The sequence below is a fragment of the Podarcis bocagei genome, assembly GCF_964188305.1.
Source record: "Podarcis bocagei genome assembly, chromosome: 11".
NCBI classification, from domain to species: Eukaryota; Metazoa; Chordata; class Lepidosauria; order Squamata; family Lacertidae; genus Podarcis; species Podarcis bocagei.
Window position 1 is genome coordinate 62,655,458 of NC_138136.1, and position 15,776 is coordinate 62,671,233.

The following is a 15,776-nucleotide window of genomic DNA, read 5'->3' on the forward strand; positions in this document are numbered from 1 at the left end:
TGCTTTTGGGCTTGAATCCTGCTTGCTGGCTTCCCATTGGCATCTGGTTGGCCCACTGTGAAAACAGAGGCTGGATTAGATGATCCAGCAGGCTCTGCTTAAATTCTTACCTTCTGCCCTGCAACCAGGCGAAGGGGGCTCCTAGTTCTGCCCAGGGCCAACTGGGTGGATGTGCAATTCGGGTGCACACAGCGAAGGCCTGGTGGAGACAAGGTTGCCTGCCATGGCCGCCTGGTGGGCAGTCCTAACTGTGTGGCACCTTCCTTTCTCCCGCCCCCCAGGAAACAAGTCCAGGCCACCAAGGCGGAAGCGGAAAAGGACGGGGTGAAGGTTCCCACCACGCTGGCGGAATATTGCATCAAAACTAAAGTGCCTTCCAGTGACAACAGCTCAGATTTGCTTTATGACGACTTGTACGACGATGACATTGACGACGAGGATGAGGAAGAGGAGGAGGACGCCGATTGTTATGACGACGATGATTCTGGCAACGAGGAGTCGTGACCTGCTCCCTCCGGCCCCCGCCCCGCTCCGCCTGCTGTGCCAGAGGGGGCGAGGAGCAGCGGTAACCTAGTGACAGTTCAGCAAAAAAATTACATATATACATGGGGGGGGGGGATACCAACCAAGCCCGCGCCTCCTGCTTTCTCCTGTTGTATGGATCTCGGTCTTTCCCGCCACCCCTTCCTGTTCTGTTTGGAAGGAAGCCCCTCTGCAGAACGTCACCATTCTTGCATTCTTCCCCACCCCCCGTCACTTGTGTTCTGGGTTTTTGTTTTTCTCTCGAGGAAAGGAAGAAAGCGATGCTCTTTCTGCACACACACCCTTCTCACTCTCCCCGCCGCCTTTTCCAGGAGCATTCACAACCTGACTCAAAACAGGTTTGCTCTGTCTTTAGGATCTTGAATTAAACAGTCTTTGATCAAGATGTTTAATGTATTTAACGCCGGAGACTGTGGGGGGCTGCGCCCCACGAGCTGCGTTTAAACAGGGACAAGTACAAATGCAACTCTGCTGCAGAGCACTTCCCGAGGTTTCGCTGCTGCTCCGTTGACGATGACCGCGTGCGCACTTGTTTAGCCTTGTGGTGGTGGTTTTTCTCTCCTCTCTCTCCCCCCCCCCCTTTCTAAGGTGTTGGGCAGAGAGCCTATGCTCCATTGTACTGAGCTTGACAAGATTTGGTGCTGAAAGGTCCAGTATTCCATTTCAGTTCTGCTAAGTGCGTGTGGGGATGGGGACAGACGGGTGGTTGGGGGGAAGGATCTGCTCCCCCTCCCCACCCAGAGATTTGGAGTGGGGAGAGGGTGGTGGTTGTCTTGTGATATGAACCTTCCAATAAACACTTCAAAACTCTCTGTATTCTTGTCCCACTGAGCCCTTTTAGTTGCTGGTCTTCCGTAGGGGATAAACGCTGGCAGCTGTGGCCCCTCCGAATGCAGAGCCCCAGCAGCTTCTTAGTTCTGGGCAAAGGTAGTTGAACCGCTGTGGCCTGCCACTTTCCTGCAGGGGCCCCAGCCCTGGCAAGCGCTCTCTGAGCCCCAGCTGGGGCAGGATGCCGAAGGATCCTTGGGTGAAGGTGGCATTCATAACGCCATGAAGGCAGATGGGTGCCTGTCATGCTGTCTAGGGGAGAGCGTTCTTGCCAGGTGATGGGGGGCTGGGCCTTGGCAGGGACAGTCCTTGGGTCGGGGGGGGGGATTCCCTGAGGGGTTCCAGGCTCCCAGATCAGACTCTCAAAGGCAGATTCTAATTGCTCAACCTTGGTTGTCTTAAAAGATACCAGAGGCCGTAGACACACCTTGTATTAAATGTCTGGATGAGCCAGTATGAGTTAGACACATGCAAACATTCCCTTTGCTGCATGATGGCATTTGGAGCGGAGAGATGATGTTGCTGTGGAGAATTGTGTCAGCCTCGCCTGCTGCCTTCGATGCTTGTCCTGAAATGCGCCCACCATCCTGGGACTGTGCACAGTTCAGACAACAACAGTGTTCCAGTGGAGAAAGTTAGCTGCTCACAGCCTTGGGGATTAATGAGGGCTTCATGACCACTTCCTGCAACAGTGGTGGGTTCAGTAGACAAGGATTGGCTGTATGGTAGCTTCTGTGGTGCTCCTGTGACATATTTCTGCTAGGCCTTGAATTTACCGAGGAAAGGGAAGCTCTGTGATGAGAGACGACCGCAAGAAGAGAGGTAGAAACCAAGTGGTGCCCCCATCATGGCCGTTTCCTCTGCCCCCATTCCAGCTCAGCTTGCCTCTTGAATGTTGGGATCCCTGCTGTGAATGTTCTGGTTCTACAGGAAAGGGAGCAAGCCAGTTCCATCTGAGGTGGTCTGATGAGTTACCCCAGGTATTCACCATGACCCCACTGCCGGGACTTCAGGGGGCTGATCCTGCTTTATAGCTCGCCATTCTGGGAGGCCTTGTGGACTGAATAGTGCCTCACATGCACCTCTCGTGGTGGCCCAGCACCCAGCAGATAACTTGTTGGTTCCTCTGCACGGGCAGCTCATCTTTCAGTCTCCTGCTGCCTGGGGCGAGGATCTGTGCTTTTTCTAACTCCGTTGCAGCTGTGATCGGAGGGTGGCCGACTGCGTTAGCTGTTGGTGCTGCTGTGGAGTTCATATGTGGGGACTAGAGCGAAGCCAGAGAGATGGGAAGAGGACATGATCCTGGGCACAGTTGGCGTGTAAGCAGAGGAACTGAAATGCATAGCCCTTCCAACTAGCCATAAGACAATCCGGAGTGTGTTTGTGTGTATGCTTTGGAGGACGTGTGTGTGTGTGTGTGTGTGTGTGTGTGTGTGTGTGTGTAGATGGGCACTGCAAGTACAGCCACCAATTCTCCCAACAGGGCAGCCAATGAAAGTTACCATTTTTTGCTCAAATTCAGGCTTGTGGGTGGCTCCTTGTCCTGAGTTGGGCGATGAGAGGAAGGAGTGGGTTGTCGCTCTTGGCTCAACCTGAAATGCGGATACTGCGTCTTTCAGCTATTTCTCTCTTGTACTTTGACCGTTCTCACTGTATGCTCTCCAGTGACTTGTATTCTCAAGCTTGGTGGTGTGAGATGCATTGTTATACCTCTGCCCTCCCCTCGCCGTAACACTTTTTTTGTGGGGTGGGGAGCACCTGTTTCTGGGAGTTTGTGCTCTCCTCTTTGCTTGGCCAGGCAGACTCTCCCCAACCCATCACGATGTCACTGCCTGCTGACTTGCTGGCTTCCTTGTTCTTGAGATCCAACCAACACACCGAAATGCAACTATCAAGCTACGTAAAGAGATTGAGGACAAATGTTTACTGGAGCCAGCGGTCGGTCGCCTGGTTCTCTCCTACCCCACCCGTGTCTGCGTTTACATTTCCAACTCAGAAACCAATTCAGATGCAGTTCTTAAATCCTTCTGAAACCAGCAGGGAGCACTAGAATTCTATCTTGATATGTTCTTTTTTTCAGTGCTAAAATCCTGGATGTTTTTCTTCCTCCCTCTCCCTCTCGCCCACTTTGGTTGATGCAACTTACCAGACCAGATTTAACTAATGCATATTTTTCTTTTTGTGTTTTGTCTCCCTTTCCTTTGGTAATTTAGTTTTGTTTTCTTTCTGCACATCTGTCTACTAATAAAATGTGAAATAAAGTACACCTCTATTGTTAGTTCCCTTTTCGAAAGCCACCTTTATTAGTTAACACAGGCTTACTTGTCTCACATGAGGCGAGACCTCCTGTAATCTCTCCCCCTGGCCCTCACTCCATTTGCTTCTCCAACTGCTTTGCAAAAGTGATCGCCTGGAAACAGCCAGAATGTGGCCTTCCCTGTGACAAAAGACGAGAGCCCTCTCTCTAGTGGCTCCTATTGTCACTACAGACGTGTCTCACTAGGAGTGGAGAGGTCTCTTCTGTGCATGTTCAGCCATGTGTTTTCCCTGCATGCGTTTCTAAAACACAAACTAAGGTATGGTGTCTATGAAGCACTTCTCTGCTCATACACGCAGGGGAACTCACACAAGGAAGCTTCTCTCATTTAACCCCTTTTTTGCTTCCCCCCTGCCCACAGATGTTGCATTCTGAACCCACCTGGGGTTTGCATGTTGATGGAGCGGGTACCAAATGAGGTGGTAGCAGCAGTGCGTACTAGCTCATGCCATAATAGTACAGTACTCTTCAAATGTATTTCCCCCCCCTCTCCGAAGGTGGGTGTTGCCTTCATGAGAAAATGGGTAAGAGCAAACCCAGGAGCTGGCTCCATCCCTCCAGCTTGTGGCCTGCAGGGTAGCATCGGTTTCAGCAATCTGCAGAACAGCCAACACACAAATATAAGCCAGAATCCTCTCTGAACTCAAGAAGGCATTACCTGAGTGTTTCAGGGCCTTGCCCCTTAACTGATGTGGAAATCGAAGCAATCAAACCACCTGCCATGTGCGCCATAACCACAACAGGAAAAATAGGCAAAGGGTAGGGGCTGTTGGGAAACTTCTACTTAGGAAGCAATGTTTCAGTGCCATGAAGGTTATAGCAGGATATTAGAAGAAGTCACACCAGGATAGCTCATGCTTTCAATTTTTTTGCCATTTCAGAAGGAACAGTCTCTCCACTGACCCCCTATAGGAATTGTAATAAAAGATTTTTTTTTTTTTTAAGTAGACCTCTTCATGTTCTTCAGGTATTTTTCTAAAATTAAATGAATAGATGTGGATAGCTTTTAAGTTTCTTCACTGGTCTTTTAAAGAAATCTTTGAGAATGGCCCATCTGTTAAGAGAACATGCTCATGCGGTTAGGTACAGTATTATAACCCTCTACTTCCCTTAACCACAAAAATAGCAAGCTTTCAAGTAGATTCTATGGGCCTTTGGCTAAGAACCCAGCATCCTTACTGGCAGCTACTCCAAGATACTTGGAATAGAGCTTCCTTTTCCATAGAGACAACCTGGCCTGCTAATTGGTATAGTTGTATGGAAGCCTATAGGCCAGTGGTGTCCAAACTTTTTTCAAAGAGGGCCAGATTTGATGGAAGTGAAGGGCCGTGGAGATTTTACCCCAAGAAATAAACTGCCACAGGGGCCAAATTAAACCGACCGGCGGGCCAGATTAGGTCCCCGAAATGGACTTTGGACTTGCCTACTATAGGCTTCTGTTGCAAACCTCTCCTCGGCAATAGATCCCATCTAGGGTTTCCCTGTGTGCATCCTGTTTATAGTCGTTAGCTTACCGGGGATAGCTCAATTGGCAGAGTGTGAGACTCAGGGTTGTGGGTTTGAGTCCCACATGGGGCAAAATATTCTTGCATTGCAGGGGGTTGGACTAGATGACCCTTGTGGCCCCTTCCAACTCTACCATTCTATGATATAATTCTGCTGCATGAATGATCCGTTTTATGCCTTTGCAACCTCAATATTGGGCTAGTAATGGATGTGCCTTGCTTTTGGAAACGTGGTTTGTAGCCCAGGAGTCCGCAACACCTGCTGCTGTGATTACACCATTGCAGAGGGTTCTGGCTATGCTGCCTTTCTCTTGACCCAGGAGATAAAAGTTCTGATTTTGCCCAACAGTTGCTTTCTCTGTGACAGCAGAAAAAGAGATCCTAGGGCACTGATCCTACCTTTTCCTTTTATTCAGGTGCAAAGTGAAAGAAATGTGTTTTCTTAAAAGTACCACCTAAACTTACCACTGAGGTATTGACCAATTATGTTGGGTCAACTGCATACATCTTAACATAGCACATTTAAATACTAATTTATTATGGCATAAGCTTGTGGAAGGCAGAACCTACATCAGGAGATGGATTAAAGGGGTCTCGTGTGCTTTGATAAGAGCATCTCCAGGGCTAATACTACTGTAAACCAAAATTATGGAATAAAATGCAGGTAAAAGAGGAACTTGGGAAAGTGATGGCTCGTAAGGTAAACGTCCTATGCAGGATAATTTTCCCACACAAGGCACCAGTAGGCTGCTATTTGAAATCCTTATTCTGGTTACATAAATTCAGGCGGATCTGCTCATAAATTATTACTTAAATTGAAAATGTCCCTAAATAGAAATTTGCTATCTTATGTTCCGAGAAAGGCAGAGATTGCATCTAGTACAGTATGGAAAAACTTCTTTTGTGTAACAGTGCGTTTACAAAAACGAATGGCTGCACTTTAGGGAGTTAAAGATGGCATTAGTGGGTTAAAATTCTAAACAGAAGTTAGCTGAAACGGTTTCAGTAGATTTCAGTACTGAAGTGTGACCATTAGTGGATCCATGTACAGAAGGCAGGTCACACAGCACACGTGTCAGAAAGAATGCAAAGGAAGCCCGATTTCTTTCCTCTTGAGAATAAATTGTACAAATAAAAGCTATGTAAATTTCCTCATTTTAGGATTGCAGATGTCTCCATTTACCAGCATGATTTTGCACCCAAGACATAGGTAAGAGGGAGCCTTATGCTGGGGAAGAAGTGACGGGCCTAATTTATAATGAGTGAGGAACTGTGACCCAGAGACTGGATGCAACCCCATGGGGCCTTGCCCTCATGTTATTTAGGTTTGACAGCAGTTTTCTATTGACCCCCACACCATCCCCAGTAGCATATGTTCAAGCCTAATTCCAGCAAAGGGGGTGGGTGTGTCATTGTTGAGCATCTGAAAGCACTTTGCAATGCATTTTGTAAAATAAAAGCTAGAGTTTGGTGCTTTAGTTCACAGCTGGTTAAGAACGTAAGCTTTCTTAACATAAAGCTTCCTTCTCTACTTGCTTCATACCTGCAAAACAGGAATAAAAGAAACCCTCTTTGGCAGGGTAAGGAACCTGCAGCCTGCTAGATGTTACTGAATTTCAGCACCCATCATCCCCGACTGTTGAATCTGTCTTGACTGATGGGATCAGAAGCCCGACATGTGCAGGGCCACTGGTTCCACATGCCCAGTAAAGGGATGCATGCATTCTCCAGAACTGGATCCTTCCCGGAGGTGGAGGAATAGCTGAACTTCATCTCTAGTTAAAAGGACTGGGCAGCCAAGTAATGGGAAAGACCTCAGTGTGCAAGAGTAGACTGATGGGCTGGATGGGTTAATAGCCATACCTGCTATGAAGGAAGATACAGCAACCTAAAGGCAACAAGAGGGAACTTGGGTGTGATAAAAAATTAAGTGCATTTTAATGTTCCTTACCCTTCCTTGCTCAAAGGTTCCATTGTATTTTGATACCCAGACAGCCAAAGTAGAATAAACTCCCAATGTGCCCATTTTGAGCTAGACTAGAGCCTTACTTGGTGGGTCCAGAGTTCAATTTGTTGCCTCTCCAGACATTTAGGACTATAACTCTGATCTGGTGCCACACTGGCAACCCAGGATGAAAAACTGCTAAAGATTAAAACCACCAGGAGTCTTGTGGCACCTTGAAGACTTAATAGGATGCCAAGAGTGTCATGGTTCTCTCTTGCTCTTAAGAACTGCTAAGGGTAATGGTGGGAGGGGAAGACTTTTGACAACTGATGCTGCAAACACTACTGACACGCTCAGAACTTTTATTAGGTGGAGTTCAGGCCAATAAAAAATGAAATTTTCTAAAACATTCACTTGTGTTGGTGTAGGACAGGAAGAATGAGGCGTCTTCCCACAAACACCCCTCTGATCTCCCTGCCCCCACTCCCAAAATTGAGGGGCAGGAGGAGACATCACTGGTTTCTTGCCAAGCCAGTTCAGGTTTGTGGCATGAAGCCAAAGGCCAAGTTACAAAACACAATTATTTCGCACCTTCTTATTTACAGAACAGCTACACTGCTGTGCCCAATTGGCAGACACAAAGTTCTGGGATGTGATGGAGAATCCGTATGCGGTGGCTGCAAAAACGAACAGTGGCGGAGACAGCACTGTAGCTTTTGTGTTTTAAAAACTCAAAAGGGGTGATGCGGCAACCTGCAATGGGACTTCTTGTGAATGTTAAATCCTTGTGCTGGCAGGAAGGGAAGGAGGGCGGCTCCTTGTAATCTTCAGAAAGCAAGATGTCAGGTATGAAGCTAGGAGGAGACAAAACCCAGCACCTGGTTCTTCCTGTGAGTCTGACGAACTCGCCTGAGCTAAGACCTGCTTTTGAATCAAGCCTCTGGTTCCAAAATGTAAAAAAGGAAAGAAAATGGCACACTGTGTCCTTTGAAAATGTAAAAAAATCCTCAGAAAAATACAAAAAGTTCAGAGAAAGGGTAAGTGTTGTGTCCAAGCTACCTCTAAGGAAATAAACAGGCTTCAAAAAATGCAGAAACCACCATTAGGCTCTATTACATTTACAAATACATACATAAATATATTACATACAACAGCAAATCATAAAGGAAGCAGGTAAGGAGTCGCGCGCACAAGGAAGGGGGTGTGGATCTGCCCTGCCTGGGCTGAGCGCTTGGTTGCCTTGTCTCAAGCCCACCCCCCTTCCTAGCGGATTGTCTCCTGGCAGGTGTGGGAGTCCGAGAAGTGGGAGTCTTCCCTCCCTTCTCCTCCTCCTCCTCCTGTGTTGGGTTAATTTGTCCAGTATGGAGACGTTCCATAGGCGGTTTTGGTAGCCTGAGACTTCTGCTGCAGGGCGCTTGGTGGATTGCGTTGACCAGATCCACCCTGGAAAGAGAGAAGGGGAGGGGAAGTTGGGCAGGTCAGAGGGGGCTCTGGCTTTGACCACCTTTTCCCCATCATCCCTCGGGGCTGCACTCCGTGCTGGGCAAACGTGGTTCCGCTCGTGCAACGGGACACCCTCTTTTTCTCCCCCCCACCCCCCAAAATTAATCTGCTGCAGAGTTATTTCCCCAGTCTTGTGCTTCTCTTCTCAGGTGCCTCTCAGGGCGATGTGACTGCATTTCTGCCCCCAGGGCAACTCACCTGCCCGTCCTGCTGAAGGTGGTGGTGCAGCATCTGGGAATGAGGCTGCTGATGGGCAGGCAAGATGTGCAGGAAGGGAGCCGGAGCGTAGCCGGGGGCAGCACCAGGGTTCAGGGGCCCTGCAGAGCCCAGGGCTGACGGAAGGCTGAAGGGGGGCGGAGTGCCGGCATGGAATACCTGCTTGTCAAAAGTCTGCACAAGAAGGAAATAAGAAAGGGCACTCTGACACACAGAAAGGGAACTCTCTCCGAACCCTTATTACAGAACCAGTATCTGCAACCAGAGATCTAACCAGGTCTAAAGCACAGAGCCTGGGACTTGCCGATCAGAAGGTCGGCGGTTCTAATCCCTGCGATGGGGTGAGCTCCTGTTGCTTGGTCCCAGCTCCTGCCAACCTAGCAGTTCAAAAGCACACCAGTGCAAGTAGATAAACAGGTACCGCTCCGGCAGGAAGGTAAATGGCGTTTCCGTGCACTGCTCTGGTTCGCCAGAAGCGGCTTAGTCAAGCTGCCCACATGACCCGGAAGCTGTACACTGGCTCCCTCGGCCAGGAAAGCGAGATGAGCGCCACAACCCAAGAGTCGTCTGTGACTGGACCTAACGGCCAGGGGTACCTTTACCTATCTGCAACCAGAGTTTTGATTTGAAGGTTGTTTGGAACAACCAGGGCCCCACTTCAGAAATGTTCCACTGGCAAGGCTCAGTTTGGGGCAGATACAGCTGGGGAGGGGGGGGATCCCAGGTTCAGGGAGTGAAAAGGCTCCTATGGGAGAAACCAGATCATGTATGCTGCCAGTGGGGAAACAAAAAAAAGGTGCTGTACATTGCCCCCTCCACAATTACCATGTCAATCATTTGATGAGCAGAGTGAGTAATAATGCCTCTTTACCCACCCCCGTTGGAGATTTTTTAAAAAGAGAGTAATTAAATCTCTATACTATATCCTTCATCCTAGAATTAGAGTGCAGTTTTTAATATAAAAATACATAACATAGTAACAAATGAAAACAATACCCTCCAAGTACCCAGTTTTTAAAAAGCCTGTTTTTGCCTGGCGCCTAACGATTTGCAATGAAGGCGCCATGGAAAAGGCCCTTTCCCGCGTTGCCACCTTGTGGAGGAGGCGCATGGAAAGATCTGTAGAGACCAGCTGGAGGAAGGAGGCGTGCGCAAGCAGACCCTGAAGGCTGGCCAAGGGTGCATGCAGCCCCCAGTCTTAAAAAAGGTTAACCACCTCTGGGCTAGAGCAACATTCAAAGCAATGGCACTTGGTCTGTGGATGGAGGCCTCCCCTTTGATGTCATTTATGTGCCTGGTGATGGACATTTTTATTTGTCCAATTTAGGAACGTGACTCCAGTCACCTTGATCATGGTTTTATCTGTTATGCTGAATTGTACCCCTATGCTGATTCTGCTTTATTTCTGTAGAATTGTGTATATGTACAGTACAATCATTTCTCTGCACATGGAGCTTGAAAGGGGCCATCAAGAGTTGTCACTATCAGATCCCACCTGTGTGGAGCACAGAAACATGGGCAAGGGTGTAACTGTGGGATCAGTGTTTTTGTCTGGGGCTGGAGTGGGCAGATGAGCTGCTCAGACAGAGCCCCAGATGTTTTCAAGAGAAAGAAGTCAGCTCTGCCTCAGCATTGACTCCCACCAAGGTCTCTGTGCAGAAGCACCTAAAGAGAGCCAAAAGATAACCCACCAACAGGGATGTCAAAATGCCAACGGCTGGGAGAGTCAAAAGAAGCAGAACCCCAGGCACAAAAGCGGCTGGACACATGGCAGTTCCTCACCTGAGTCTTATTGTAGACTGAACCACTAATATCAGGCACACCTGTGTTACTTGAGGTCACAGAAACACCTGAGGGGGTGGAGGGAAGAAAAAGAGAACAATGAGTTATCAAAACTGTCAAAGGCAACGGGATCTCTCAAGCCTCACAGTTGATGTCAGTGGCGGACTTTGGGCTCTCAAGCATCAGGGGTGCCCTGTGCAATGCGAAAATTCGCGAGAACGCTCCATTCCAAAGCATAGTTGTGGCATCCCCTGCAGTCGCCGCACTGTTTGTACCACCCAAAAACTGTCTCTGGTGATATTCACCCTTTGGAGCACTGAGCTCGGTTCTTCCTCCCAAAGCCCAGAAGGATCTGCTGCTCTTTCAAGCTGCAATTAAAATATCTGTTGACAGACTCATGGAAGGCAACTGCTAGCTGTGGCAGCAAAATGCAACTGCCAAGATGGGAGGCAAGACTTGTTTCATGAGGGGAAGAGAGAATCCACACGTGGACTGAGCCCTCCAAACCACTGGCAAAGGAGGACACAGTTTTGCATAAAGTTTGCATGTGTCCTGTCATGTGCATATCTGTGTCTTCTGCAGGAGGAGAGGAGGGTAAAATAAAATGTCAGTGGCCATGCACGTCATAAAATGTCTCTCAGCAGCCATGGACAGGAGCACACAATGGCCATTCAGCTCTCACATCCTGCTTGCAGTGGCCGGGTCGTCTTCCTCGACCCTTTCCTCTGGGCCAGGCATGCTGAGGTTTGTTTAATCTTGCAACACTTAGTTGAGAAAAGATAAAGTGCATCTCTTCCGCCTGGAAGGAACTGGAGAAAGCTCTCTGAATGGGAACTACAAAACAATGCCTACATGTAATTATTTCAAAAACTGTAAGACTGTATGTCATTCAAAGGGCTTCCCCCAGTGGCCGACTATCGAAATTTCAGGGAGAGGTGAAGCCAAAAGATGCTAGTCTTTCAACAGAGCCGATTAAAAGGTTCTGCAATCAGGCTCCCTCCACAGCTTGACGAACGGTGGCTGCAGATGACAGCTGATGGGGGAGCCTGATGGAACATTAAGTAATAATGTGCATAAAAATCCCTGCTCTGGGTCTCCTGATGCAACAGAGGGAGAGAAGGTACCTACATCAACGGCTACATTACCTTTTCCTGGTCCACTGCCAGAGGATTTGTTTTGTGCTTGCGCCGACCCAGCGTATCCCCCTTTGCTGTAATCTCCAGCTGCCGTCCCCTGCGTCAGGTCATCATAGCCTGGAGGAAAACACAAGAAGTGGGATGTGTTGATTCCTGGCAGGACCACATCTGTGCCTAAAGTACAATCACATCTTGTGCAGGCGTTGCTTTCTGGTGGCTCTGAGATAAGCCAAGCCTTAGGTAAAGGTAAAGGGACCCCTGACCATTAGGTCCAGTCGTGGCCGACTCTGGGGTTGCGGCGCTCATCTCGCTTTACTGGCCGAGGGAGCTGGCATACAGCTTCTGGGTCATGTGGCCAGCATGACTAAGCCGCTTCTGGCGAACCAGAGCAGCGCACGGAAACGCCGTTTACCTTCCCGCCGGAGCGGTACCTATTTATCTACTTGCACTTTGATGTGCTTTTGAACTGCTAGGTTGGCAGAAGCAGGGACTGAGCAACAGGAGCTCATCCCGTCGCGGGGATTCGAACCGCTGACCATCTGATCGGCAAGTCCTAGGCTCTGTGGTTTAACCCACAGTGCCACCCTCTCCCATGAGCAGAGATGACTCCCCCACTTACACCACACGTCTCCGCCATCTTTCGATGGCTTGGAACTACAACTCCCATCAGTCCCATCTGGTGTGGCCAACTGTCAGGGAGGATGGGAGTTGAAGTTCAAAATATCTGGAAGATACTGGGTTGCGGGGAACTATGAGGGACTTGGAGCCAAGCATTTCTGAGCTGGAAAAATAAAGAAGCCTTCCCTCCAAATGCCTAAATAGGCAACTCTGGTTCCATAAAAGCTTCCAGCCTCCCTTCACCCCACCCTATGCTTTCAAGAGCAGCAGGGCATCACAACAAACTCTTACGGGGCTCCTGCCCACCAACTTCATGGAGTTTTTATAGAAGTCTCCAAAGTCTTGCATCCCAGAGGGGGGTGGGAGCAGCAGTATCTCATTCCAGGGGGGTCCTCTCCCCATAACTAAGAGAAGCAGCATTAGAAAGAGACAGCAAGTCCAGTTGCTGTTTTGTGCCTGCTCTGCACATTCTAGAGCAGTGTTTCCCAAACTTTTTTGGGCAACGGCACACCTGTTTACTGAAAAAAAATCTCGCGGCACACCACCATTAAAGCCCCGCCCCGTGACGTCAGCGCGCAGCGTCACGCCGGGAGGGACGCACGAAAGTGAAAGTTTTTTCCCTCCCCCTTGCCGGGGAACCTCCAAGCTTTGGGGGTGGGAGGAGGCAGCAGAGCGAGGGACTGAGGGACGGCGGCAACTGAGGCGGCGGCTGTTGTGGTGGTGGCGGCGATAGCGGGCGGAGGAGGGGGCGGCGGCGGGGCTTGAGGAGCCGTCGCCGGGAGTTGCTGCTGCTGCTGTTGCTGCTGCTGCCCGGACATGCCGGCCTCCTCCTCCTCCGCTGTCTCGCGCTCCTCCCTTTTGCACGCGCTGCCCCGCCGCTCGGCACCACCACCGCGGAGCTGCCCCCGGCTCGATGCGGATCCTCGCCGCCGCCTCAGTTGCCGCCGTCCCTCAGTCCCTCGCTCGGAATTCAGCTCGGAATTCAGCCTGAGGAAAACCCCAAGTCCCCACATTTCTAGTTTCCCGCGCCCTTTAAAGGGCGATACGAGCCCCACTGCAGGCAGGCAGGCAGAGGTGGGAAGGGGGTTTCCAGGGGACACGGCAGCTCCTCGAAAGGCTTCTCTCAGCTGCGCTCAATCCGCCTCGGAGAGGATTTCCCCTCCGGTCCCATGCGTTCGTTTGGGGCATCGCTCCGGCTGCTCCCTCTCCCACCGCGCAGGAGCGATGCCTCTCTCTGGCTCTCCCTCCGCGCAGGCTGAGGGAGGGAGGGAGGTGCGCGTGTGACCCGTCTCTGCTGGGAGACCAAACCCAGCGAGGCAGAGTCGCGCGGAGGCGCCCAGGCAGCGCTGCCGGCTGCGAGGAGGAGCGCCAGGCAGCAGCAGGAGGCGCGGCCTCTCCTCGCCGCCGCCGCCCCGCCTCTCGCCGCCCGACTCGCCCGCCTCCCTCCAGGCATCTCGCGGCACACGAGGCAACGTCTCACGGCACACTCGTGTGCCGCGGAACACCGGTTGGGAAACACTGTTCTAGAGAACTGGCAGCATGTGTTCCCTGGTTACCTGCTCCGTAGCTGTGCTGACCGTAGCCGGTCGCCTGCTGGAAGGGTGTCGTGGCCGTGTTCAAGCTGACACTATGCTGCTTGGCCGATGCTGGCGGGACCTGGAAGAAGGCAGATAAAGGAGTGAGGTGGCGGCAGCTGAAAGCCTTGACTGCCACCTGGTGGGCATGTCAAAGAGGCACCTCTATTTTCAAGGGGCCGTGCCGCTTGGCTAAGGAACAGGGAGCAGGAGAGCTCACCCCAGGCAGGAAAGCAGAGAACACACGGGAGGAGACCAAGTGCCCAGCCGGCAGCTCCAAACTACAGTGGACCCTCAGGTCACGTACCTCTCTGGATAGGTAATCTTTGGGTTGTGAAAGTGGCAATCCCAGAAGTATTTTTCCACATTTCACTGCATGCACAGAAGCGCTCTGAGCACCGTGTGCATGCGCAGAAGTGCTCTATCGCGCTGCACGTGTGCGCAGAAGTGGCACCTCTGGTTATGTATTTTCCGGGGTGCGCACGGACCCCCAGAATGCATTAAACCCGTGTCCAGAGGGTCCACTGTATACCTAAAGGGCAATAAGCTAAGGAGCAGCACAGGTAAGAGCTGTTCAACTGTTGAATGGTCTCCCTTGGGAGGTGGTGGACTCTCCTTCCTTGGAGGTTTCAAAGCAGCGGTTAGATGGCCATCTGCTCTAGCCGAGATCCTTGCATTGGAGCAGGTTGGACTAGAGGACACTTACAATCATTGAGTTTTAGCATTGGAAAGGACCCCATGAAGTATCACCAACGTTCGTTTGATCTGATCTCTGTGCTGGCATGCTTTGCTAACCAGCTTTGCAAAAAGGAAAGAACACACAAGGTGGGCGCACTAATCTTTCTGGATCCGACTCGGAAATATATTTATCCTGATAAATGGTGTGAACCATTATCATAGTGGTAGCATGGAGCTTGATGTCTCTCCACCCAAACCCTAAGAATTAAAATCAAGAGCTTGTTGGAGATTCTGCAAGATCCACCTTTTTTTCCTCCTGGACCCAGTAACATCCAGCAAAAGTTATTATTCCCACCTTCTGTTCTGCCTTTCTGCGTGAACTGAGCATCCACCACAAATAAAACGGGCGTAGCATTTTATGCACCTGGGTCGATGTGTTTTCTTAACCTGTGTCCTGACAAATATAAGGTACCTAATATGGCACGCACAAAATCCATAAAATTAAAGGGTCTGTGCAAGAGCTATCTCTCCTGAACTGGTGCTTTATTTTTCTGTAGCAGCAAAACTCAGTTCTTTCCTGAGTCCGTAATTCATTTGCTTATTTCCAGTCTAGTGGTTCCCAATCTCCCACCCACCCAAGGAACATTTAACGATTTTCCTGCCTCTTTAGGAACTGCTAACTATGCTCTGCTAAATGCATTATGATTTTTATTGCTTCTTTCGTTTCTTATATTGCATTTTATCATATTACAATTTGAATTCCATTAAATTTGAGAGAATTCAAACTTCCAAGTGTTCTTCGCAGGCATTTCAGGGCCTTCCCACTCGCTTCTAGCTCATTCTAGACCTCCTCAGGCATGCTCATCCAGCACTTCCTGAGATCTGTCCTCTACAAAAACCATCCTGTGACATACTGTCCCATCTCCCGACATTCTCGTCTTCAAATGGCAGGCTCTGGAGATGCACCATGAATTACTGCTTCTCACGCCAGTGGCAACAACACCATTTCAATTGCTGCTGCTGTTAAAAAATTGGGGGGCTTTTTGGGGAGGGGAGGCGTACAGTGGGGGAAAACCCCCCAAAATATCCTAAAGTGAATATCATGCTTCATTCTGAGGTGCGAGGCAATTC

At 50.0% G+C, this 15,776-nt stretch overlaps 2 protein-coding genes and 1 long non-coding RNA gene across 7 annotated transcripts in view; 2 read left to right on the top strand and 1 right to left on the bottom strand.

The window, feature by feature from the left end:
- Positions 1–7,869, top strand: part of UBE2R2 (ubiquitin conjugating enzyme E2 R2) — a gene marked incomplete at its 5' end in the record, with an annotated part of 56,775 nt that extends 48,906 nt beyond the window's left edge. Inside the window, 2 exons of one of the 2 annotated variants that reach the window (XR_014012889.1) lie at positions 282–4,655; positions 6,355–7,869. Coding sequence is in view for 1 of the 2 variants with exons in the window: in XM_081213223.1 (XP_081069349.1) it covers positions 282–504 (223 nt within the window). Of the gene's footprint in view, positions 1–281 lie in introns of both variants that reach the window. The other variant, XM_081213223.1, reaches the window with a different exon arrangement.
- Positions 770–15,776, bottom strand: part of UBAP2 (ubiquitin associated protein 2) — a 64,284-nt gene continuing 49,277 nt past the window's right edge. For 3 of the 4 annotated variants that reach the window (XM_081212685.1, XM_081212684.1, XM_081212686.1), the window contains 5 exons: positions 13,950–14,049; positions 11,785–11,892; positions 10,640–10,707; positions 8,840–9,031; positions 770–8,581 (listed from right to left, as the gene is read on the bottom strand). In XM_081212685.1, the coding sequence (XP_081068811.1) occupies positions 8,486–8,581; positions 8,840–9,031; positions 10,640–10,707; positions 11,785–11,892; positions 13,950–14,049 (564 nt within the window). In that variant the 3' untranslated portion in view covers positions 770–8,485. The remainder of the gene's footprint in view (positions 8,582–8,839; positions 9,032–10,639; positions 10,708–11,784; positions 11,893–13,949; positions 14,050–15,776) is intronic. The other variant, XR_014012839.1, reaches the window with a different exon arrangement.
- On the top strand, positions 10,718–15,073 carry LOC308597467. The gene is made up of 2 exons (XR_014013014.1): positions 10,718–11,383; positions 14,630–15,073. It is a non-coding gene; the product is annotated as an uncharacterized lncRNA (long non-coding RNA).